Genomic DNA, 26,198 nt, shown 5'->3' on the forward strand with positions numbered 1-26,198 from the left:
ATATTAATAATAATAATAATAATAATATAATGATGAAAACAACGTTAATTATTATGAATATTAATAATAAAAAGTACGTGAGAAGGAGGAAAAGGGGGACGAAGATACGGCGCAGAGATCTTAACGAGAAGTAGAAAAGAGAATAATGGTAGTTTTGCTGATGTCGACTGTGGCGACAGTTTATGAATATATCGTCAAATTAATCGCTACGCAAAAGTAAACATAAAGATATCATGAGATCAAAAGTTTGACATATCGATAACCGCGCGCGCGCGCGCGCGCGACCAAGCGTGGCTCGCTTACCTCGCTCTTCGCGTCGCCTCGTCTCACGATCTCACCTACTTCAGCAGGCTCGCTCGTTCGCTCGATCGCTCGATCGCCGACGTCGCCGCTGGATCTCAACCGCTAGATCTAGCGTCGGATCGTGCGCACGATCGATCACCGAGAAACGCTCGCGTTGCCATCCTTGCCCCGTTTCCCGCTCAGAGAGACCAGAACTGCCTCTCCCTCTTTCTTCCACCCTCTCCCTCTCTCTCTTCACTCTCCTCTCGAGACGTAGTCGTCCGCGAAAATCCGCTGCGGTACGTCGAGGTTGTCGTCGCGTCCATTTCGTCCTTCCCTTCTGCGAAATTTCACGACCCGCGGAATCCCGGAGGATCGAAAGACCGTCACTCGGACCGATCGTCGGGGAGAACCTCGGGCATCCTTCATACGCGACGAACCGTCGTCGAGTCATTTACCTGCGATCGAGCCGCGAGTTCCTCGCCGGTTTTCCACCGTCGTTTGGAGAACCCGACAAGGATCCGGCCGAGGTCACCGAAAAGCCGAGAATCTCGCGGCTCTCGTCCGAACAGCCGAAGAGAAGGACGTATCCATGGAGAGAACGCGAGGATGTTCCGCGAGGGCATTCGTAGAACATCCCGTTGTCCATCCGCCTTCCTCTTTGCGCGTCTACGCGTACAATACACGCGGAAGAAACCCGTCTTCCGTCGGCCTGCCGAAACAACGGACTCGAGGCGAGATACCCCCACGTAAGGTCGGGACCGTACGCGTACCGATCGATCACCGGGCGCAGATTGCCGGTCGTTCTCGTCTGCTTCCTTCTCGCAAACCGACGACGACGATGATGTTTCCCCCAGCTGAGAGTGCGCGTTGATATCGGTTATTGCTATCGTCGCGAGAGAACGAAGCGATTATATGCATATATATATATATATATATATTATATGTATATATATATACATATATCTTTCTTTCTCTCCCTCTCTCTCTCGTTGACATCGCGACACCACGCGCATCACGCATCCCTCAGCACCTGTGTTGTCATCATCGGTACGCGTATCTCCCTTCGCGAGCAAGATCGCGCGCGCGCGCCTATGTGCCGATCGACGACGACGTTCTCCGCGAGGAATCTCGCCTCGGAGCGCGTCGTCCCCATCCGGGTTTCTCGAATCTCTCACTCTCGGCGAACTTTCCGGTTTCTCGTTACGGCTCCACACTCCACGAGGCGACTCCGCGGTTCCCGTACGATCGCGATCCATCTTTACGGCGCTCCGCGTCTGCTCGTGCAATCAAAAAGGTGCAGATCTCGAGGACAGGGTGAAAAAATCCAAATCGGTGAGAAAGAAAAAACGAAACAACAACTCTCCTTTTGATCGAAGGAAGCCACCTTCGGTCTTCCGACCTTCTCGCGAAAAACGCGCGCGCTGTTCGGCGAAGCGAGACGAATCTCGAGAGAAGAAGGCGAAAACAAAGCCGAAAACAAACTCACCGTTCTCACGAACGCGCCGTCGAGGAGACGCGAGGATTCAGTGTCGCGCTGTTGGACCTCGACGTTGATCTGCCGATTCCGAAAGTTCGACTCGCTCGATCGCTCCCGCGACACGACGAGTATCGGACAGCCGCGTTCGCGCGTGAAACACGCGATGATGGCGGTGGTCCGACGCGAAGGGAGCGAAAAAATATGTGAGAGCCGCCTCGTGGGTGAAGGAAACCGTCGATCTCTCGGCGGCGGAAAGAACGCCGGGTCGGTCGGCGGGCCGCTCGAGACGCGCGCGCCGATCTCACCCCGCCATTGGCTGCGGTATCGTTTTCGCTTACGCTACGAAGAGTTATATATTACTAATATTACGCGTCTATATACCGGTATGCACAAAAAAAGGCGCGGGCCGCTGTAGGCCGCGTCGTGGCGGCAAGGTGAACCGCCTCCACCTCCTCCCCCTCCTCTTCTCACTTTTGCCCCGCTGCCCTCCGTATAGCCACGTGAGAGCCACGACGAGTATCTCCCCGCTCGTTATCCGCCGCGGACGTTGTGAATAAATCTACAGGGTGTTTCTCTTCCGAAGTATACCGTCCGGCATGTTTTAGGAGTTGATTTTTGAGGTTACTTATCACGAGGAAAATTCGTTCACACGCGATAACGCAGTCCGACCTGAGAAATCGACTCGTAAAATATTCGACTTGTACTCGGGAGTACAAATACTCGTATCCTGTATATCTATTTGCCACGACAGCGTGTAATTTGCCGGCCCTCCGAATGAATTCTTCCTCCGCGCCTCGTCTGCCGACGCGGCCTCGGCCGCCCGCGCTTCCGATATATATATATATATATATATCGAGCTTCGTACAAAAGTCTTATCAGCTAGTATACTACAGTACATATACAAAAAAAGAAGAAAAATGGCCGAGTCGCCGCGCGCCCTGGGACACGTGTTACTTCACGTCCGACTGCCCCTCTCTCTCTCTCTCTCTCTCGTCTTCGTCCGAATTCGCCGAATGCGAGTAGCGCGAGTGAGTGTCGCTAGCGACCGGACGAAAGCGGGGGGGGGGATCGGAGAATATGACCGAGAGAAACGTTCCGACGATCCCGTTTCCCCGGGTTGTCCGGCGTATTTGAGCGAATTAGCCAACGCGGTTCGTACGCGAGGATCTCGACTCTCGGTCGGGTGTTCGATTCCAGCGTTCGTTTTCGAGAAGCAGGAATCTACGAAATTGACGTACGTGCGCGCCTCTTATCCCCGACGCAATTCGCGTTACTTCTTTCTCTGCCCTTTTCCATTCAGCGTTACCCGCGTCTGAAGACCGAAAGAAACGACGCACGCTGTTGCGGAGGCTGACCGCGACTTCGAGTGCGGACGACGTTGCCGGACAACCCTCTTTCTCGCGAGGGACGCTCGAACACCGCCACGGCGCGCGACTCGTCGGCAACCGAGAGGAGGTGCGCGTTAATCCTCTTCTCTCTCGGGCGCGCAAAAATACAAAAGACGGAGACACGCTTGACGATGTTGCGTCGAAGAAGAAGGCCGTCCTCCGGGCGGACGCGCGACCTGCGGACAGCGCGCGGGCAAACTCTCTCCTGTGTTCGCGGCTGTACTCAGGTTCGCGTCGCGGTCGCGAGTCGGCGCTTACAAACCAGATAACAGCGACGACGAGGACGACGTCGTCATAGTTCTTCCCCCGTCTCTTCCGCTCGCCTCTCCGCTCGATCTTTCAACAAAAATTCCACTCGCTGCTGTTGTAGTCGGAAAACATGTCGTGGACGTCGGACGAGTGGCTGAAGTTGAACTGCGCGCCGTTGACGGAGCTGGTGTTGTCATACCTGTCGAGGTCGGTGTCCAGCTCGAGGTCCATCTCGGACGACGGCAGCAGGTCGAAGCCGTACAGCTCGGCCTCGTTAATCAGTTCCTCGAGCTTAACCACGTGGGTGCCGTCGTTGGCCAGCGGGTCGTTGAGGGCGGCCATGGAGTCCGTGGCCGGCGCGGGCGACGCGCTCACCGTCGTCAGCATCACCGTTGCCGTCATGTGCGACATGTCGTGAGCTGACAAGGTCGGCGTCGACGGGAGCACCGGTGACACGTGCGACGGCATGATCAACGCCGACGGGAGCACGGGGGACAGGTGAGGCGTGAGAACCGGCGACAGGTGGGGCGTCGGCGTCGTCGGGCTGCCGGTCACCATCACCGACGGCGGGCAGCTTGTCCTGGACAGGGGACGCGTTTCCATCGGCTCTTCCTTCACTATCAGCTCTTCCTTCACTTGGAACGCCGCTGGCGGTTGCTGCTCGAGGTTACCGGAGTCGCGACAGTACTCCCTGCTTCTGTCGCTCGACATCATATCCAAGGACGAGCTGAGCAGCCGGCCCTTCGACGGGAAGCTGGACTTGTATTCTATTTCCATGTCCGGCTCTTGCTTGATCTTAGCGGCGATGCCGCACATGCCGGATGACGTGGCCGCGCACTCGGGGAAATTGTCGTCGTAGAAGATCGCGGACTCGGGCGAGTCCGGGGTGGCGCAGGATGGACTGCTCGGCACCTTGGCAGTGACGTTGGGCGGCGCCGGGGTGTAGTCTACGTGAGTCTCATCCGCGGCCAGCTTCACCTTCAGCCTGGATATGGACCTGCTGCTCGATGAGTGCGACTGCAATCTCTTCACCGACGTCGACTGGTGGTGGTGGTGGTTGTTGTTCGTGTCGTTCCTCGACCTGTGACTAGTGGGGATCGGCGTTGACAGGGGTGACAACGACGAGATGCCGAGGATGCTGCCGGCGGAGGCCGAGCTGTTGGACGACGACGATGCCGACGAGGACGATGAGGTCTTTCGTTTCTTGCTTTCCTTCGTCTTCGGCGCCGGGGCCGGCTTCGAGGCCTTTTTCCTAGGTCGGTACTTGTAGTCGGGGTACTCCACCATGTGGAGCTTCCTCAGTCGCTCAGCCTCGTCGACGAAAGGTTTCCTCTGCGACTCGCTCAGCGTCTTCCACACCTTGCCCAAACGCTTGCTGATCTCGGCGTTGTGCATGTCCGGCTGGACCTCGCAGATCTTCCTGCGCTCGATCTGCGACCAGACCATGAAGGCGTTCATGGGCCGCTTGATGTGGTTCGGATTGTTCTTCTTCGTCTGCAACAGAGAAACAGACGAGCGGCCCCGTTTGGTCAATTTTCCTCGTTCGTGTCGCGATAACCCAGTTCAATATTATCGGTACTATATTAGAAAAACTCGCGTTTATCTCGAGGAGCGTCTTAGTGTCTCTTCGATAATACCGTGGCGCGATACCACTCGCGAGGCATCCCGCTCGAAATTAATACACGGGGTAAAAATGACATGCGCAGCGCACGTTCTTCATGAAAATACGGCGCTTCTCAACCGGCGGAAATGCTGAGGCGAGTTTCCAAGTGTCAGCGCGTATTTGCGCGCTGAGGAAAAAAGTACCGACAAATTTATTTGCGGGTGATATTATAAATTTATTTCTGTGAAATAAATTTTATATCCTACAAGTAACTGTTTTAAGTACTTTTATCTCGGTGTAAATCGAGCCTCGAACTAAAATTCAACCGATGTAAAATCCACTTGAAATTGTGATGGAACACAATTTTCTTATTTCTTATTTTCTTATTTTCCATTTAGCGACGAAGACCTACTTTTCCGATTACCGGCATCTCGAAGCCACCGGCGGCTCGACATTTCCGCCGAGGAGAGAGATTGTCGCATTTTCCATCAAGAATAGCGCTGTATAAATAACAGGAAACGTGAAACAGTTTCCCGTACGAACACGCGCGCTATCTCGTGGATCGTCCTCGCCTTTAAGTTGCTTCCACATCGACACGGTGAATCTAACCCGAAAGCGCGGCGTGATTATGATTATCAGCCTACGATACATCCTATTAGCCGACGCGGCCTTCGCGCGCGTTTAGACGAACAACACGAGCAGCCGGAACGGGTAGGAGGGGCGGCTGCGAACGTGGGACGTTAAATGCGGGTCGCGGCTTCTTTCGTCTTCCTCATTTTTTTGCCTCCCCCCCCCCCNNCCCCCCCCCCCCCCGTCCTCTTCTACCAACCGCGATCGCGGGTCCGCCGCTTCGATCGTGCGTCCGAAATCGTACGTTCGAGAGAGAGGACGGTGAGAAACGAGCAGAGCGCGCACGACACCCGTAATAAAGCGAGCGGCTGCTCCCGTTTCGTCGTAATTTCCGACATTACGCTACAAAGAAGCGGGCGCGACACGGAAAGGCTCGCCGTCTCGTCACGAATCTCCCCTCGCTCGTGCATACGTGCGTGCATATGCGTGCGTGCGTGACGTATCGACACGTTATTCACAATTAGCCCGCAGCTGACGGAAGCGGGTGACCAAGGCCGGGCCGAGAGGCAGACTCGCATCTCAACTCGTACACGGTGGCCTTCGCGAACTTGGCGGAGAACGATTGAGCGTACGTGTGTGTGCGTGTACGCAGCGCTCCGGGCTACACGACGCCGCGGGTAACACACGGCTTCCCGCGGCTGTCGCTGCGTGACAAACCGCGCGAACGGCGTATCTCGCGCTAATCGCGGAGACTCTCGTATTGCGATTTCGAGACGGAGATTGTAGGAGCGAGAACGAGCGCGGATCGAGCGCCGAATCTCGATCTTGCGGTATTCCGACCTCGACTTTTGCACGCCGCACGGTGACGTCAGGACGCGGTATGCGCGTTCGGCATTGCGACTCGCGGATTTTTCAAGGTACGGGTGCGAGACGTGACCTTAAGAGCGTACGAGAACGCCGGCGAAGGCTACTTCTTCATCCTCGTTCCGCCGAAAAGAGCGCGAGGCGGCGTCGGGCCCAATAATCTACTCTTCGTCCCGACGCCGCTCGCCGGTGTAGCGTTCGACAGTGCTCGAATATCGTTCAAATATCCTAGTTCGAAGCTTCATGAGAACGCGAGTGTCCAGTTATTAATTAGAGAACGGGAAAGCGGAGAGACGAGGAGCGCTCGTTAGAATGTCCTCCGTTCGTTCTCGAGCAAAACTGCCTTACTTCTTCGTGTATATTCCGCACGTGTTATTTCTCTTTGCAGCTCTTTACTTGTGTGTGTCGTTTACTCCGAGTTATAGTTTTACGGGTTCGGAAGAGCCAGATTTTTCGTTCGAAACGTTCCGCAGCTTCTTCGGTTTCTCTCCGAAGGAAAATTGAAGAAGCGGCTTTTCTCTAAATTATGCTCGGAACGATCGCATGTATTAATTGTGCGTGCACACCGCACACATCAAAGCAAACACGCAGAGCTATTATTATTTATTAATTGTCGTTAAATTTATATTGTTATTTTTCAAACAAATAAATAACAAAGAAGAAACATCGAAGGAGGACTGTTCCCTTCGTTTCCCGAAAGTTCGAAGAGACCACCGCTCCTCGGAATGTCGATTGAACACGCCGATAGCGGCCGCGATCAACATACGGAATGACGTCCCCCGTTTGATTCGTCGATAGACGCGCTCTTCCGCGATCGCCGAGATGCAGGTAGACACGGCGGAGATAGAGATCCATGGATCAAGCGCGTTATCGCTAGGAAAGGAAGAGGAAAAGCCGCGCATTGTCCTTTTCGGTCGCGAGGCGGCGAGTAAACCCGTGCGGGAAAGGAAAAGAGCGAACGCGGACCGCGTGTAGCGAAGCCGACGACGATGGCGGCGGCCCAAGGATCGCCGGTGACGCACAAACGGGACGACGACGGCGACGAGTCGCTCTTGTAAATCACCTCGTCGCTTCCTAGTCGCGGCCGTGAAACACGGAATAGTCATTTGTGTCGCGAAACGTGAGAAAGTTTCAAATGGGTCGGCCGTCGCCGGCTTCACGGCCGACCTGAACGTGTTAACGTCGCGGGGCGCTTCCCGGTACGCGCGAGGTTGTCCGATAATGGACGCATTTAACGCACGTGGCGCGTTTACCACGTGGAAGAACTCCTGGACCTCGGGGAAACGCGGAAATGCGGGCGATTTTCCTCGTGATCGCGGCCGAGCGGAAAGAAAAAGGGCGATCCAATGATTACGTTAAGGTTCTTTTAGATTTACGATCGTGAACAACTTTACGAGGTGAGCGTGCCGACGTGGGTTGACAATTGTTGCTAGTGAATACATTTACTCTGATCGAGGGAAGATAATTTTTTATCTCGCGAAAGATAATATTATCAACCAACAATGGTTTCCCCAAGCCTGATAACATTCCTCCTGAAGGAAAAGTAAGAAGGAGAAATTGAGGATCGAGAGAGAGAGAGAGAGAGAGAGAGAAAGAGAGAGAAAGCTCAGAGGTCGCTGCAGAAACGTCACTTATTTTTCACGCTATTTCTCGCCGCTATCTCGCCGATTCAACGACGCAGGAAGATATATTGCCGGGCGATAAAATCGATGCCCATTACAAGGTCAATAAAGAGCGGCGACTACTACGCGTTTCGCCATTGGAAAAAGACAATGTGGGGTATATATCGCGGGGCCCCGGCGCGCGTTTACCTCGCTGTCGCGATTACCCTAATTGACCGTATAAATATCTATCTAGACGGTAACCTCTAATTGGTTAAATGGCCGATAACCATACGGCCGAGAGAGCCCGACCGGTCCCGCGCGATCGTCGAGGATGATTATTTCGGCTCAACGAGTTACAACGCCGCGCCGTCGTCGTCCTGCTGAAATTCGGCCGGCACTGCGGCTCTTTCTCGCTCGTGCGCGCTCGCGATTCGATTTATGTAACATCTCGGCGCGTCTCGCGGAATATCTGGCGTAACACGTCGTATATCGGGGCGGCCGATCGTTCTGACGAGCTACACGCCGCAAAAATGAGAGAGATATCGCCGAGCAGATGATCGGCGTAATGGATTCTCTCGGGAACGGGAGAGGAAGGGGGGGGGAGGAAGAGATCGAGAGAAGCGAGAGAGCACACGGCAATATATATATATATATAAAACAGCCCGAATTCTCGGGGCCTTAAAACGTCGGGGCCGCCGCGCTGCTCGAGGTGGGGGTGAAATTCTTTGTGTGCCCCCGAGGGCTCCCACCACCAGCTGCGCGTAAATCATTATCCTTCGGCCGCTTTTACCTGCGACCCGTGGAAATCGCACGAACCCGAGAAGCAGCAAATCGAACGTGACCGTTTGCGAGAGAGAGAGAGAGAGACAGGACCGTGCCCTGAAAAATATGGTTTCCGAAGGGGGATGAGAGGTGGGTGGAGCAGCACAGTACACTTCGGACGGACGAGGTCTCGCCATATGTTCCGCTCGCGTTACGAAAGCGGCGTCCTTAAAGACGTCAGGATACACTCTAAGCGTCTCTATGGAACGAAGGCTCGACATGGTTATCCCCGTTTGCACTGTGACCGAAGAATACGACAAAAATATCCCGTGTCGCAGACGACGATCGTCTACGAGGAAAAAAAGGCTTTCCCGTTCGCACAGCGAACGCCGAGTACGTCCCTTTTAATTCCGAGTTCCATTCTTCCGATATAAACCGTCACGCGGCATGTTGTTTCAATTTTGGTAATCAGGAAGGTATGTTTAGCGTTCGATACGTGTGACCCTGAATCGCGCTAATCGATGCAAAGCGTTTCCTTCGGTTAAGAAATTTTTACGCGTAATAGCCAGCAAATGGTCGGACCTCTTGGCTAAGTTTGTATCATCCAATGAGATTCAACACGTGCCGACGGTACACGCTGAACTTCACGTTTACACCGAATTTGCTTCAATTCCGTTCAGGCGAGTTTGATATTTCGGCCAAAGCGAAGTATAATCATGAAACACTTTGATAATTATTGCGAGACACGTGTTACTTGATGTGTAAAATTCCGCTCACAACAGGACAACGTGAACCACCATCGTCTACGAGGAGCCGCGTAAAATTAATCCGGGCATGGGACGTGTTAACTGATAGTACCACGTCGTTTCTCCTCTTTTTTGCGTGAAAACAGACCACAGTAACGAGGAGTCGGACGACGAAGCGACGACGAACGGGAGACGCGCGACGTGCGCGAGTACAATGCCATGCATTAATGAAATCCCATTCCCCGGGCGAGTGAAAAATTTTGCGTAAATAATGGGTCCACTGAAATTTTCGTTATATTACAATAACGTGGGAATAGAGTGAAAAAGTACACGAATATACGTTAAATTAACATGTTTACTTTGGTTAAAGTAACATAAAAATTCCGGTGGGCCGTTACGTATGCAAAGTTCGTTACTGTTTAAGCACAGTGATATCGGAAATTGAAAATTATTAGACGCATCATTTCTGAATGCGCGTACATGACCACCTGTTTCAAAGCATCCCTGCCGGAGAGTAATCAGCAGTCGTGATGCGCGAATACTCCGAAAAGACGAGCGCCCGATTCGAAATGTTCGACATAACTTTGCCCACGGAAGGGGACTCCGTTAATACACGGCATTGTATCTTCGCGAGGAGGCTTCCCGCGAAAGAGAAGGGATTCGAAATAGCGCGCGACCGCGCCGAGTGGAGCAGCAGTAGAACAGTGGATGCAAGGAGGCGCGCGCGCGCGCGCGCTCGTTAGCGAAACCCGAGTGACTTGCGAAACAGCTTAGCGCTCGCTCGCGGGATATCGTAGCGCGGGCGCGATCCTGCGATAACGTAACGATATCGGGCGAGATATACCGGTTTTTGCGAAAGGAGGCGCAACCCCCTCCGCGTCGCCTAATTTCCCAGGCCGTCTCGCTCCGCGAACTTTCCACGAAAGAGGAGACCTTGGGGCGCTGATGCGCGCAGGAGGGCCCCGCGCGTTACGCAACGCGTAATTATCGAAACGCAAGCGAGTGAGCGAACAGGGCGAAGAAATCGCCGCCGTGCGCTCGCGCAAGCAAGGGCATCGCGTTCTGATCTGCTCGCGATTTGCGTTGCTTATTAGACAGCGGTGTATGTTAATGCCGCGGCTAACGCCGCACGCTCGCTCGCTCGGTGTGTATTATACTTTCAGATGCCGACGGTCGACGTACGGGAGTGGAGATCGCGAACCTGGATGTAGGTTACCGAGAGCCATCACCTTGCACACACCGCCGTCGCCGCTCTATCCGACTCGCATCCCGCCTTCGCGATCTCCCGTTAGAGTCGCAGTCCTCCGGAATCGTTCGGTTTCGGTACCGAACGGCCGCAGGAGGTCGCAACTTGGACGATATTTTCATACGGCGACAAACGCTCGCATTATCCTCCGATTAATTCAGACCGCCTAATATTCAGACGATGTTCTAAGTTAACGTCACGACGGCCAATTAGAAGAAAACCCGAGATTTCAGCGAATGGTAAGGAGAGCCCATCTCTCTCTCTCACTTTCTCGCCGTGTACCGGCACGCACGCAGGTACGCACTTACGTACGTACGTGCGCGTGCATACGTATGCACGAAGATCGAGAATCGAAGGCGGTGAGAGTACGAGGGAAGAAGAGGCGACGGCGTGTGCCCCGAAAGTAATTTCGTGACGCCGGGTCGTTATTTACGAGCGCTTCTCTCTCGCGCGCGCCTCTCGGCGGTGCATAATTTCGTGGCGTGCAACAAAGTGGCCGGCTGCTGTTTCTGCGCCAAACAACCGCCGCTTCCGTTGCTGCTGGGCCTCTCTCTCTCTCTCTCTCTCCGTCTCCCTTCCTCTCTCTTTCGAGCGTATTGCTGTTGCTGCGTGCTGTGCTGCCTCTCCGCCACGATCGGCCCACGATGCGATGACCGCGTTTTCTCGATGCAGCAGCAACGGCAGCTGGCCTTGGCGGGCCACAGCCAGACGACGAGGCTGCGCCCTCCGGTCGCGCCTTCTATCGTTATCTTCCTCCGCGCCTCGTATCGATTCCCGGCTACCGCTGTACTTAGAGCTCGGAAAAATCGTCCCTTCCGCCTGAGCGAAGCCCCAGCGAGCACCTGTGTGAGCGCTGCTGGGAGATTACCGTTGCACCCAACAGCGCTCTCGTAAACCGATGCTGTGCGAGTAGCGACTTTGAAGCTCGAACTCGTGAGCATCGGGATAAACATGAGATAAAGAGAGAGAGAGAGAGAGAGGAATAAATTGTAGAAGCAACATTCGACGAAAATGATCGGAGGAAGGCGACTCGTGCCGCGAGTACTTCCTTGGGGAAAGTCTGGCAAAAAAAAAGGCCGAGGGGAAATATCTCTTCGAGTTGCGAAATTCCGCTCGAGAAGTGGCGCGACAGAGCCGGCTCACCCGAATTCGCGCGATCTTTCGCTCGTAGAGAAAAAGTTTCTTTGGGTCTGATGACGTTTCTTTCGTCGGAACAAATTTGTCTTTTGGAGTATGGAAATAAACGAATGTTTGGTTCAACAGACGGAATTTTTCGGCCTCTTAAATAATAAATATCTTCGCTAATAACATGTTTCTTTTTGTATTTTCATCCAAACATTACAACTGTTGTCGCGAGCGAGAAATTATTTGAAAGAAGTAACACTATGTTAGGAAAATATTAAGGAATGTCTTTTCTGTTCGAGAGGAACAATACTTAATATATAATGAAATAAATTTGTTTTTATCGAAAATCAAATATCATTTCCTCTAAATAATACTCTTTTTTTCTATAAAACAACACGTAGTTTAGTTGCACGGTTTACTCTAGTGAAACTACATTTTTATTTAAACGAAACATTTAATATTAAATTATGTTTATATTAAACAAATCCAAGAATCAAACAAACACATATGCTAAATGCAAAGAAACCTTTTTTTCTATCTACAGATTGAATTCTCCACTTTGATCGATTGAAACGTTCATTCGTGTGGATTAAGAATTGTTATTGCAAATCCGAAGTAGATATTCGTTCTTGCGATCCTGCGGTGTTCTCGCTCGTTCTGAGTAAGATTTTATGCCAGGAGATTCAGAGAGCGGTCTGTAAGTTCCGAGCGTAAATTTTGCGAGGATTTACAGCCGACATGCTGGAAACTGCGGAACGCGCCGCGAAAGGCTTTGAAACGATCGGGTCTCGATTCTCTTTCTCTCTTTCTCGAGTGGAGTCACGCGGAACAGTACGTCGACCTCCGCGCGGAGAATGCGTCACACACATCGTCGTTCACGAAATATCGAAATTTATCGCCTCTGAGAGACGATCATGGCGGCGGACAATTCAGTTGAACCCGATAAAGCTGTATCCAAGCCACCTTTCGTTATCTCTCTCTCTCTCTCTCTCTCTTTGGTCGGGCCGCGTCGAACGCTCATCGTAGTGATTCATCAAGCTCAAGAGCGATCGCGGCGCTTCAAAGAGAATACCAAAAGTGGCGCGACATATCTGTTGCGTCCTTCAACTTTACGTTTCCTTTTCAAGCTTTTTTTCAGACGTATCTATTTTCGAAAGTCGATGCAAACTTCCGCAGTCAATAACGGCCGAGAATGATTCTCTAAAAGTGAGAGAAAGAGAGGCCACCGACTGTCTCTGTTGAAACGACAAGTAAAAAAACTTCAGAAAAAAAAAGAAAGAGAAAGCACTATGACAAGCACTGTGACAAGAACTGTGACAAGCACTGTCCTCTAAAATACACACTTGGATTCGGTTTTTTCATTTCCTGTTTAACTTGTGATTCAGACTTAATCTAACGATAATGTAAATGTGATATTTTTCTATTTTTAGGTTAATCATAAAAATTTCAAAAGTTACTGTTACAAAACCATTACATTAATGATGAATCGCGAAGAGAAAAACAATATTTGCATTATTATCAAGTCGAGTCTAAGCCACGAGTTAACCGAAAAATGAAAAACCAGCCCTTAATAGTAAAAGAAAAAGGTTCGAAAGAAGAGACGTTTCCTCGAATCAACCCGACCACGAAACGACCAAGTCGGTCAGTCCGCCGACTAACGATTCGCGGTGATGACGTATTTACGTGCGTAAACTTTCGCAATTCTACCTCGCATACAGAGACACCGTCCGTGGTGTGTCGAGCGCACACCTGAATTCTCATTTTAATGTTTCGCGACAGGCACGGTCGATGGAAATTCACCGGGCGGCTTATTTTCTCCCCGCCACGGAAACGCGATTTCAGTCAGACGTGAGAAGTAGAAAAAAAGCGCGCTGGCCTCCAAAGAGCTGAAATCAATTCTCCTCTAACGTATAACGTTTGATCCAGCCGGGGACCGTTCGTCTCGCAGCTAGCACGGTCGTACTTTCGTTTGACCTTCGCCGGCACAATTTACCGCTATGAATCTGTCAACGCGACCTTGCAATAGACATTAATCTCGCCCGATCGACCGTACCGACTCTGCGAGAACGTTAAAAGCATTCTTTTTCTTTCTCCCCCTCCCCCCCCCTCTCTCTCTCTCTTCCTCTCAGTCTCTAGCTCGTCGCCTCGGTGACACACGAATCTCTTTTTTCGCGCCATAGAGACCTCTTGTACGTCACACGCGAGAAAAAGAGAGACATACCGCGAACGCGCTATTTCCGGGACGGAATCAATCGCATCATTGTTTTGCTTCAACGCCTTTTACGAGATCGATAGAGACGACATTGTATAGCCCGATATGAGCAATGTCATTGAGATTAGATCGATAGATAAAGAGCATGCAAATAACCGATAACGTCCGAGAGATCCCTCGTGTTTTATCGCACGCTGTAAACTTATCGCGTTTTACTTCCCGCTCCCTCTCTCTCTGTTTTTGTTATTATCATCGTCGCGAGAGCCCGGAAATTTCGAAAACACCCGAAATAACAGCGTTACAGCGAGGGTTCCATCGCGCACGGCGGATATTAACGCGCGAGGTCAAAACATCGGTATTTTGTTACTCACGTTCGCGCGTACACGCAGGAACAAATTCAAACGCGCCGCTACGAAACGGAAAAATAAAAATATCGGCTAAGCTTCGGGCGTGTTCAATTCGAGACGCGCGCCGATTCGCGATCGAGCGCATTGCCGTCGGTGCGCGCTGCGCGCGAATAAAAATACGCGATTATATTTATACCCAGTCTGTTTCGGGGATCGCGCGTGATCCTCGCGAGAGATAGCCCCCGCTTTATATTCTCATAACCGTAACAATAACTCGCACCACCCAAGCAGAAATCTCGGCCCTCTTATCAGGAGATATCTTACGACCCGCCCGTAACTCCAATCTTTACTGCCAATTTTACGCATACTCTTTTCCACAAAGGACCTAACTGTTTCTCCGTTTCGCCGATAACCGCCTTTTCCGCTTTCTTTCCGGCCGTCCTCTCTCTGCCGACGACGACGTCCCTCGGCCGCCATCGAAATTCGAGCAGGATTCGCCCGCGGCCGAGATATCGCGGGGCTTTATCGCGCTACACTCGGCGTGAGCGCGATCGCCGAGTAATTACGACGTGACGCGTACGCGCGAGTGTAACTTTCGAGAAACGAAACCGGCGCTCTCATCCCGCCATTTCACTGTCGCTTTTGTAATACCGTTACACCGGTTAACACACTTGGTGTTACGGCACCACCGATGCGGTGATTTCACCGCTCGCGAGCACGCGCGTTTAATAAACCGCGCATAGATGATCTCGGACAATCGGCGGAATTTTCCTCGGAAGACTTCCCGGAGAGTGCGGCGACACGCGCGTTTCAACTCTACGTCTTCGAACGAGAGAGATTCGGTGGGAACGCGACGGATTATCTTCACGCGTTATTCTTATCATCACGTAAAAATCGCCGGAGCTGCATGCTTGTTTGTACGGGGCATTGTGATTTTTCCCCTCTCTTTCTCTCACCGACGTTTCTTCTTTCTTTCTGTTTCCGTACTGCTTCACTTTTTGTAAAGCAATTACTCACATACGCGTTATTATCCACCAATATTTGCACGGCTATTATTGTACGGAATTCTATTTCTTTTTTTAATGCGCTTAAGGAGGTTGCGAAGCTCAGTGTCGTATTTTCAGTGGCACATCAAGGGAGCTACTCATAAATTTCATATTTATCAAGCAAAACTGTGCTTTTATGTATTTATTTCACTGCTTAAATAATAACTGTTAATTTGAAACGAAGTTGGAGCAAACATATATATGCGCAATGTTATAAATTGCGAAAGTATCGATAATTTATCTTTCTTATTAATGCTTTATTTATGTATCATTGTTGAGTTAATGAGATGCTACGGGAAAAGGTACATAAGTGTTTAAATATGTGCACATGCATGTGTGTATCGTTATAAATTATGAGCTTTACACTGCTGTATTTTTGAAATAAAATGGTCATACGTAACCGTCTGTACGCTATAATTTCTAACATCATAGTAGTTTTTATCGAAACCTTATTTTCAGCTTGAAAAATATTAAAGATAGGAGTTAAAAAAAATAGCACGCCAATCACAAGAAGCACGTATAAAAGAAATATATTTTACTTGCACAGATTTCTCAGCTCTCGAAGCGGTCGATCTTTCTCTGATTACACGAGCAGTTAGACGATATTTCAATATATACACGAGTTTCATCGAATTCTTATCAACTTCTTTAAAGGGATTAAACGTCTCTTTCTCTCTCCCGCCGTCGACGCGCCGTCACATCAATCCCGACCACATCCCATACGCAGGATACGTCGGCGTAAGCGCGGCGTCTCGCCTCTCAACCGCGATATTAAATGGTCAACTTCCGCCGGCGATTTAAATGCCACCGAGAATCCCGTACTACGGGACCGACGCGGGATCGAACGTGCGACAAGCAGCAGCAGCAGCATTTTTTAGAGCTCGCCTTCGCTATCAATAACAGTGCGTCGAATCAATCGGCGCGACCGCAATTAGCGGCAAACGTGACGCGAGAGCGCGACTCGCGGCGATCATTTTCGTAAATAGGATAATCGGGCGTGCGCGAAACGTCACGTTCGCGCGTTTCTCGCGCCAGTTCCACCAGTTCCCTCCCGTCGAAACTACGCTGCGGTATTAGTAATCGTATTCGTTCGCGATAAAACGCACATCTTTTCCCGCCGGGCCGGATGCGCTTCCCAGAACGTATCGACTTTATCCCATGCCGCGTTATCACGCGAGCTTTCCGTGAAAGCGAGCCGGCCCGGCCGGTCGGTCGGCCGACAGGCTGCGCGTATCCGTTGGAGGGTTTTTACTCTCGGTCACTGACAGAGAGAGAGAGAGAGAGAGCACCGACGAGACTCTCGATAGCGCGACTCTTCGTCGCGCGAGATCGAGAGTGTCCCTCCTGAAAGCGCGCCGCGCTCGCGCAATTTATATAATTGCGCGGCGTTACGAAACACACATATTTTTTTCCACCGTGATATCATTATTTAATCACTCGGCGAGTTTCTGCGTTTCCACTGTTCTCTCTCTCTCTCTCTCTCTCTTCTTCACACGAGCGCGCGTGTAGGTGGCCCGGTTGGTGCGGATGTATAACGGAAAAAAGGAGCGCCTGTAATTACACATAGCGGGCTTCATTATGAAACGTTGTTACGAGGACGACGTGTAATTCGTACAATATGTCGGTAAAGTACGGAACAAGTGGTTTCCTCAACAGCGCGCGATTTCTCGAAATTCTCAAGGCGCGCGCGCTCCGACCGTTCGATCCCGGACTCTCGGTCTAAGCGCGAGAATCGCGTTCAATGTCAATGAAAGGCGCGAATCGGCGCGACGGCCGCGTTCACGACGCGGCTAAACTCGTGTGAGCGAGAGAAAGAGAGAACACGAGGGACGCACTACGGTACATATACGAGCAACACTCGCGCGAATGCCGGCGCGCGTTCGACTTCGAAATCGTCGTTAACGTCGGTGCGCGCGCTTGTCTCTATTAGAAAGGCTCGCGTATGCCGTCAAGGCTACAGGTAATCGGGATAATTTGATGGGATTGTAGCTATCAGGAGGAGGCGGACGGCGACGGAGGAGACGGCCAGGGAGAGGCCGACGGCAGTCAAAGAGAAGTTCAGAGGGCCACCGCCAATTTACCGGACGAGATTAAGCCCGCGAGAAAAAGAAATTGGAATCGAGACGAAAATTACGGATCCCACGTTGCCCGCTCCGAGAGTCCTTTGGTCCTTCCCGCTCTCTCTCTCTCTCTCTTTCTCGCTCCCTACAAAGCTTCCCGACCCGAGCACAGCTTGCCTTCTCTCGACGAACGACGTGCGTCGCGTCGAAAAAAACGCGCTGTTGGCCTATATTCCGCGTAACGCGTTTAAACGCGCCTGAAACGCGTCCGTCTGTCGCCGCACGTGAACAACAACAACACCACCGAGCGAGATGGCGTGGTGTTCTTCCGGGATTTTACGCGTCCGACACGAAGATCGTGCGCGATATGTCGGATCGGCCGATGCGAGGGTAGAAATTAACTGTCACGTTTAACGCGAAACGAGCGGGCGCCCGCGAGATTGGATCGCTCGCGCTGTGATTTATATATTAATGAATATATTTGATTAACATCTAATGTATCCCGTTCGCACATGCTTAATACGGCGTAATCCGGGGAGCGGTCGGATTAATGTTAATTAACTTGAACGTCGCGCGACCGCCCTTGGCGAACTCGCAGTCGACTCACATCCGTGTGCATCACGTGAAACTCGCGCGTTCCCTCCCCTTCAAGTGCCGCGCGTTCCAGACGAGCCTTTATCATAAACGCACTAGTTGCGGTCTCAGGCGGCTATCACCAGGCGGATGCAACGGGAGGTCTGATAACGAACAGCGCGCGGAGAGTTACAGCATGTCAGGGGAGATTAAGATGGTTAACGTAACTGCGGTGCAACGCGATCCGTCCGAAACGGTCGCCGAATATAAACCGAGAGAGAGAGAGAGAGAGACGCATGAATATTCCATGGATGCGCGGAGAAAAATAACTAAGTTCAAGCAAATCGAACAGATGGGAATTCGCTGACAACGAATAAAAAGTCGATGACGAGAAATACATTTTTCTTCTCTCCGTTACCGCGACCGAGAAGACCCGTGCGAACACATCCGGCCGCGTATTAAAATTCGGTCGAGACAACTGGAGAGCGATTGACCGAGCAGAAATCTTCCACGGGAATCTTTCCGTTCCTACGGCCGTTTCCGTTTCTGCTCCCCGGGCGACGGAAAATTCCGCTACACCAACGGAATCGTTTTTTTGCGCGTGCTTTTCACACGGAAAAAATGACTCGGTTTCCTTCGGCTGAACAGGGACCAGATGAAAACTGTGACGAGGAGTGATGTCTCTCCGTGTGGCTGAGAACATTCGTGTGAACTGCCCGCGTTGAGAAACTCGACGGACGCAACTGAGAGTAACTGACGAATTAGGAAATTCCTATAAAGTAAAAAATGTTGTATTAAAAACGCTCCGTTGAAATCTTTGTGTAACACGGTGAATATGTTAAAAAGTAATATATTATGTTAAAAAGTAATATATTATTATTATAAGGCGAATATATTAATTTAACATATATTTGCATACTTTTCAACATATTCCTCATATTTAAGTAACATAAAGACTTTCAGTGGACCGTTTTTATTCGACACATTTTTTACTGTGTGTACAGAAATCTTTCCGTTCCTACGACCGAGTTTTTCACCTGCTATCCAGGCAATGGAAAATTCAGTTATCTCAACGGAATCGGGTTTTCTCTCAGCGTAACAAATAGCGACCATCTAGAATCGTTCTCGCATTCCCGTCGTGCATTGCTAATCAACTTCTGCTAGACAAACGTAAAACTAACGAGACTGCAATTTGACGAGATCTCGCAAACTCCAGCGACGCGATTATATACGGTGAAGTTTGCGATTTATAAATCCGCATCGGCAATAAGGCGGTCTTGATCCCCGCCGGTCGATCTCGGCGTGGAACTAAAACGGAAGCTAAATAGAACACACAACGGTCGCTACATTCCTGATTCGTGCTTTACGGACCGATCGAAATGAACGGTGCACCGTCGAATTACAGCCTCTCTCGGGCCGGCGCGGAGTCGTGCGTGCGAAATCAAAAATCACAACGATGACGCGATCGATCGATTATTCCGCCGCGAACCGATACTCGAGCGAGCGCCCGGCGCGCACCAACCCGGGGAATGTTATTTCCCCGGAGCGATACAAAATACACGACCCCGAGAGAGAGAGCGAGGGACTACCTGGACGCCGAACTCTAGAATTAGAGGCTGAACCATTAAAGTCCTGAGGGATAATTGACCGGTCGAAAGGAGAGCCGGGACTTACCGAGAAAAATGTCGGTGTCGGCCGGGTCTCTCTCTCCCTCTCATTCTTTCTTTCGGTGTGCCTTCAAGTAATTATATATGGAAGAAGTATCCGGTATCGGGCTTCGAAAAAAAGAGAGAGAAGGATATAGGAAGGAGGGAAAAGCCAGGTCTGAAAAACACCGTGGAATTTTCACGCGAACCATATGGCACATTTTCTCTCTGTCGCCGTCCGTGAGGGAACGGAAAACATGACGTAGCCGACCTAAAGCTGAAGTTTCTGCGCGCGCGCGCGCGCGCTGCGGGTTTCCTTGAATCTTTTCTCACAATTCGGCCACGATCCGATTTCGAACGAAACTCTTTACGGAGGTATTAACGTTGTTCCTCTCGAAAATTCCCAAGTTATTTTTTCGTTCGCCATATCTTCTCTCCGTTGTTGAGATTATTCCGGCTTCTTCCGAATTTCGTCACGGTCTTCTTTGACGCTCAATTTTCGTCAAGGTTTCGCCGTATCCGAGCTAAGGCGAATAACGGCCGGTGTGTGAATAACGGCTATCGAGACTGTTCGGCGTGACGCGACGGGTAAATGTGTCGTTTTCTTCTTTCTAAGCTGTAAGATACTCGAGATTTAAAATCAGACGCGATCCACGCGATAATAGAATATTGTTGATGTTTCGATGACGCGGGCATTGCGTGTGAAAACCGTATCAACTTTTGGCAGCAGACGATAAGATAAATATATATCTATATTTGAAACGACCGATTTCTTTCGGTCGAAGGCACTACCGGGGATCTCGTGTTGATCAATACACGGAAAAACACCGTTTACGATGTCGAGCCGACGCGTCCCGCAAAAACAAACGTCGAGAGGCGTTTTGCGTTTCGTGTATGACGGGCTATCTCAACGCGCCGCGTCGTATCTCATCGAACGTCGAATCATGACACTTTCAATGAACAGATTTATTTCACCGAATCGTCGTTACGCGGATTCAAACGCTCACGAGAGCGTCCGGTCTCTAGTGATTGCTCCACTTTAAGTGCTCTGCGTCTAAATCTTTCGTCGCGCTCGAGACATCCACACGTCGAGTTTTTCGATCGAATTTACGAATTACACATCATAGATGTCGAAATTGAACGATGCAAATTTGCGGGTAAATGAAAAGATATTTACTTGATTTTAAATTCTTTTGCTTCGATAGGAAGAGCACTCTCGCTCTTCCACGAAAAGCCGCGGTTTTAAGAAAATTTTGTATATTTTCTCATTTGGAAAACATTTATTCAGTGCGAGAATACCAACGAATGTGTTACTAGCACACGCCGAATAAGTATTTATTTTTTCGACATTTATCTCACGGCGAGGAATTTCCATTCTCGCGTTAGAACGGATTATTTAAACGAGAACGGATGGGAAAAAAAGAGAACACATTTGACGAAGAGAAGATAAGAGGAGAATAAGCATCGCTCGCTCTTTCTCTCTGCGGATGATCGCGCGTGTTTCGACAAGAGACGTCGGACTCGTCTCTCCCGACAGCATTACCGATGCCGCCGTCCATCATAAATTCTAGACAAGTCGCGCCGATGAATACGAAAAGAATGCAAAATACTCGGCACGACGATAAATCTCGCGGAACGCACTACGGCGATTTATACACTTCGCATACGGCCGGAAATGTATTTTACGATCCTCTTTAAATACTCATCTCTCTCCCGACGTCGATGGTTAATAATGTCGTTAACACTTCCGCACAATCAGCACTGTAAATCCGATAAATCCGAAAATGACGCATCGAGACCGAGCGATATCGACGTCGGGGGACATCGGATGCCGATATTATCGCCGTTTTATCGCGCGGACTCGGCGTTTTTTCACGAAAAACGCAATTACCGCCAATTACCGGGCGTTTAGCGATGAAAACGCACGACTCGGAGTCTTATCGGCTCGATTTGAAGGCAGGTGTTCGAGCAGCACATTCGGCCGGATAGATCGCGCGAAATATCGTGTGCCGGCGCATTTAGCAGCACACGTGCGACGGGCGGACGCGCGTTGCGTCGCATTTCGCACCTTGACTTACGCGATTTTCGAGAATCACGAATTAGCGTCCGACCGCTCTCTTCTCCCCGTCCATTCGGCGAGCCGCGATAATCGCTAAACGCGCGTTTCCACGCGAAACGGGCGAGTTTGTTTTTGCACATCGGTCCGCTTTCGGCGAACTCGCGCCGATCGAGAGAAGCTTCGCCGTCGACGACGACTATAGTCGTCGTGGTCGTCGGCGACTCGGCAAGACCGACTTGCGGCTATTTACCTGGGTTGCATCGGAGTACGGTGTCGCCGAATTTTTATCCACAAGTAACGATCCGAACGTAGGAAGCCCCGAGGTCGAGGGACTGTCCTGCTGTTGCGGCACCATTTTCGTAACGCTTGCGAGAAACTCTCCGCGTGCACTACACACTTTCAATTTAACAGTCAACGACTCGCATCACAATTCAGCGCGCTCCGTTGATAAACTCGTACGGGGAGAGCGCGCGCCGAATCGTCTCACCCCTGTCGGTCTCGCGCGGGCACACGACGCGACTGACCACTCTGCGGTCCGCCTCGCGAATGTCCCGTGGCGACCAACCGACCAGGCGATCGCTGCGACGCACGCTTCGTAAGAGCTCTCTCTCTTTCTCTGATCTTTCTTCCCTCGGGACGAAAACTAAGTCTTCTTTCCGTCCTTCAGCAGCAACGTCGCTCTTCTCCCCCTCTTTCTCTCTTTCCGACAACGTCCGGAAAAAGTTGCGCGCGCCGCAGTGTTCCCGGTGCAACGACGGAAAAAGCGAGAGCCCCTCGTGAACGCGACTCGACTGAGGATCACGCGAGGACTGCGCGCGCGATGATATCCGGTGCGTCGAGTCCGACCGACCGAACGAACGTTCTGCGACACCTCGTTGCGAGCTTATCTGAGCGAAGAGAAGCAGATGCGAGAGACCACCGCGGCCACGAGGACGCGCGAATTCCGCACTCCCATGTGCTCGTGCGAGCACTCTGGTCGCCTCTCCGTCGAGTCGCCACAGTCTCTATCTCTCTCTCTTTTCTTCCCTTCGTTCTCTGCGGTGCAACGTGTCCTCCTCGCTGCCGGATATCGACGACGTGCACGCGCGTGTAGCAAACTGGCGTTTAAGATCCTCTCTCTCTCTCACACGGTCGCTCGTCGATCACGATGGTGGTGGCATTATCGCCCCGTCGCACCGTCCGTTAACACAGCCGATGTACGCTCGGTGAGCGCTCATGTGCTACTGACTGCGTGCGCTCGCTAGTCCGCTCTATACTACGCTCAGCTGTAAAGAGTATCCCCACTCCGGCGCGCCGCCAGCTCCGCCAATCAGCGCCGGCCGACGTCGCTTCCCCCGTCGGCCGCGCCACGCTCGGCCGTCGAAGCGCTCATTCCGCCGCGCCGCTCCGCGCCGTGCGCACGTATCTTTGCGTCGTGCTGCCGCCGCGTAAACTCGGTCGCTGATCGCAGCCACTGTCAGTGTCAAACACGCCCGCACGGGCCTGCTTCTCTTTCTTGTTTCTCGGCTCGCGAAACCACCAGAGAGTCCGCTCGCGAGATTTTCCCAAGATCGAATCGTTGCTCTTCTTTTTTTTGTCGGAAGATGCACATCGAGAAAATATATATCGCTGAGGAGGGGGGTGAACGCGCAGACGAGGCACTTTTCTTTCGTGGAGGGTGCTCGTAAGCGGGGGTGGCAATAACGGGTACCTGGCCGGTGTATCTTTTATATATCTTGTCGCGCGATTAGTTTAATCCCGCGCGCGGCCCGGCGTGCGACCCAAGTCGCATTATGGCATACCGGTTTGGGTACCCCGACGCCGCGCCCGCGGGGGCGTAAAAACATGCGAAATTAAGAGATTACGATCGGCGCGGCGCGCACTTTCTCATATGACGGGCTCTTGAATGCGACCTTACGCATGCTGGATAATATATCCTTCGGGGTGGCGTCGGGGGGAGAAATTTGAATTGTAAACCCGTTAATTTAACCTTTACAGCCTCCGAGATGCATGTACGCCGCCTGTGCATATGTGTGCGCGTGGCCGTCAAACAACGCGTTGAGCGGGGCGTTTTTTAACAATCAATTTTTCCCGATTTCCGGCCGCTTATCGAGCCGTGGGAAACGCGAGGTATACATTGACGATGTGAATACACGAGTCGCGAAATCCCGAACGGAGCTCCGCGGGGCAGTCGAGATTCAGCGTACGCACGCATGTGTGACCGCCAAACAACGCGTCGGACGAAGCGTTTTTTAACAATCAATTTTTCCCGATTTCCGGCCTCTTGTCGTGGGAATCGCGAGGATATATTTGTGATAAATATAGCCGCATGAGTGATGTAAACGTACATATTGGCGATAAACCGTATTGGAGTCCTTTACAAAAATATTTCACTGTTTTTCACTCCTCACATGTGGCCCGTTTCTGGCCCGTTTTTAATCCGTTTTATTCTTTTTATGCCTGTTTTCGTACTCTCAAACACATGCAGTCTATTGAGCGATGTTTACATGCGAGCATGCATAAGTATTTTCGAGGAGATTGTCCATTTAAATACTCATTTTCCAGCTGATGAGTGAGAGCACATTAATACGTTCCTCTTTCAATTCCTCCTCAGTTCTGTCTCAACACGGAAAGAAACGATGTTAAAGCGTCGTGCATTTACTCGTACCAAAAATGCGCGATGTTAGTGCTAATGACTGTTGAACAAGTATTTTGCACTCGTAGCTGAATGTACGTTTGCACACCTCAAATTTACGCAGCACTGTACGTGTTTACCACTCAAAAGTACCCCATGGTACGTTAATACTATTCGGATATACTCGTATGTAATCCGCCGTAACTACTCGTTATTACGGAGAAATATCCCTTTCCGACCTGAAAACGGAGCCACACTCATACACGCGTTCGCTACTCAAACCAACAGTGTTACGGTTTTAAGCAACAGGGCTGAAAACGGTGAGATATATTTGTAAGGGGCGGTAAATACGAGCCGCGAGACCCGAAGCTCCGCGGAGTATTCGAAATTTATGCAAGTTTATGATTCTCGGGATCAGATGATGAGCCAGCCGTTGGAACGCGACAGGATCGGCAATTTATCCCGGGCGGCGGCAGATCGTCACGTATCTCTCCCTCGACGAGGGATCATTTCGTCTCGTCTGGGCGGTGTCGCGACAGCGACGAATATATGTCGCGCACGGTATCGATGTATACTCCGCGAATGAATAAATTCGCGACGGTCGCCGGCACGTAGAGCCCTCCTCCTCTCGCCCGCCTCTATTACCGCTGTTTACGCACATTGTTTACTCACGGAGTGTGCAGCAGCAGCGAGTGATCGCGGGACCGTAAAAATGATTTCTTCCTGCTTCGCGTCGCGTATTAAAAGCGCGGATACGGCGTCGTAAAAAAAATGGCGAGTGTGGTGGACTTTAACGCGTAAACAGGTTTAGTGCCAGTCGGTACACTCTTGTTCTCTCCTGAACGTGATGTCCGTCGACAACGACGAGGACGACGCGGCCTAGGGGAGTTGCATAATAGCACTCGATCCGCCGCATTTTCTATTCTCATAGAAATTCTAGAGCCGCATTAGCCTTCGCCCCGGAGAGGCGGGCGCGCCCTCGGCCAGCTGGACGGCTTTTCGGTAATTGTTTTAGACGGAAATAACAGTTCGGGCTTGATTGAGTCCGTTCGCTGCGTTGGAAATCAGAATATGCAGCGACGCCGCGCTCGGGGGAGCGCGCCGTGTGAATTATTCTCTCCCCGTCGTTCTCGAAGGAAACGATAGAGAGTCGCACGAGGCGCGGCCAGCTGCGGCCGCGCTTTTGCGTTCGCAATCGTTTTACGCAGGAATAACAGACCGCTCTGACCGCTCCTCTCCTCTCTCGAATGTATTCCCGCGCGCGGCGGAAAAATCCAAGTCCCCCGCGAGATGACGGATTAAATATTTTGCGAGAAAATGTTGGTACGCGTCCCCGTCTTTGCAGAAGCCGGCAGAATTGTTTGAGGAAGCAACACCGCGTCGATTTCTCGCGGCTTCTCTTTCCCCTCCGTCTTACTCCCCCCTCTGCTTCCTCCTTCAGCGCGGCGGACCCACCGCCGAGTTTCATCGGGAATCGCGAGGCGGAAGGGGCTCGTAAATATTCTCCTCGCGGGAGCGAGTTACGTCGTCGGGCGAATCCGCGAGTCGGGCTTCGCCGCGACGTCGATTTACGCTTCGATTTCGCGGGAAACGAAAGAGCGAAGAAAAGGAAGAAGAAGAGAGCGACCACGCTCCCACGCGACGCCCTTCATAGAAGCGCCGCGCGCGCTTCTTTCTTTCTTTCTTTTTTTCTTTCGCCACGGTAAATGGCCGATCTATAAA

At 51.4% G+C, this 26,198-nt stretch overlaps 1 protein-coding gene across 1 annotated transcript; it reads right to left on the reverse strand.

Moving 5' to 3' along the window:
* Window positions 1-83: 83 nt before the first annotated feature.
* Window positions 84-23,068, reverse strand: LOC106750152 (uncharacterized protein PB18E9.04c-like). The gene is made up of 2 exons (XM_014630284.1): window positions 22,113-23,068; window positions 84-4,893 (listed from the first exon to the last, which is right to left on the reverse strand). The coding sequence occupies exons 1-2, from the start codon at window positions 22,215-22,217 to the stop codon at window positions 3,490-3,492; spliced, it is 1,509 nt and encodes a 502-aa protein (XP_014485770.1). The 5' UTR covers window positions 22,218-23,068; the 3' UTR covers window positions 84-3,489.
* Between the last annotated feature and the right edge of the window lie 3,130 nt (window positions 23,069-26,198).

This window comes from Dinoponera quadriceps, unplaced genomic scaffold (assembly GCF_001313825.1).
Source record: "Dinoponera quadriceps isolate SergipeBrazil2010 unplaced genomic scaffold, ASM131382v1 scaffold37, whole genome shotgun sequence".
NCBI classification, from domain to species: Eukaryota; Metazoa; Arthropoda; class Insecta; order Hymenoptera; family Formicidae; genus Dinoponera; species Dinoponera quadriceps.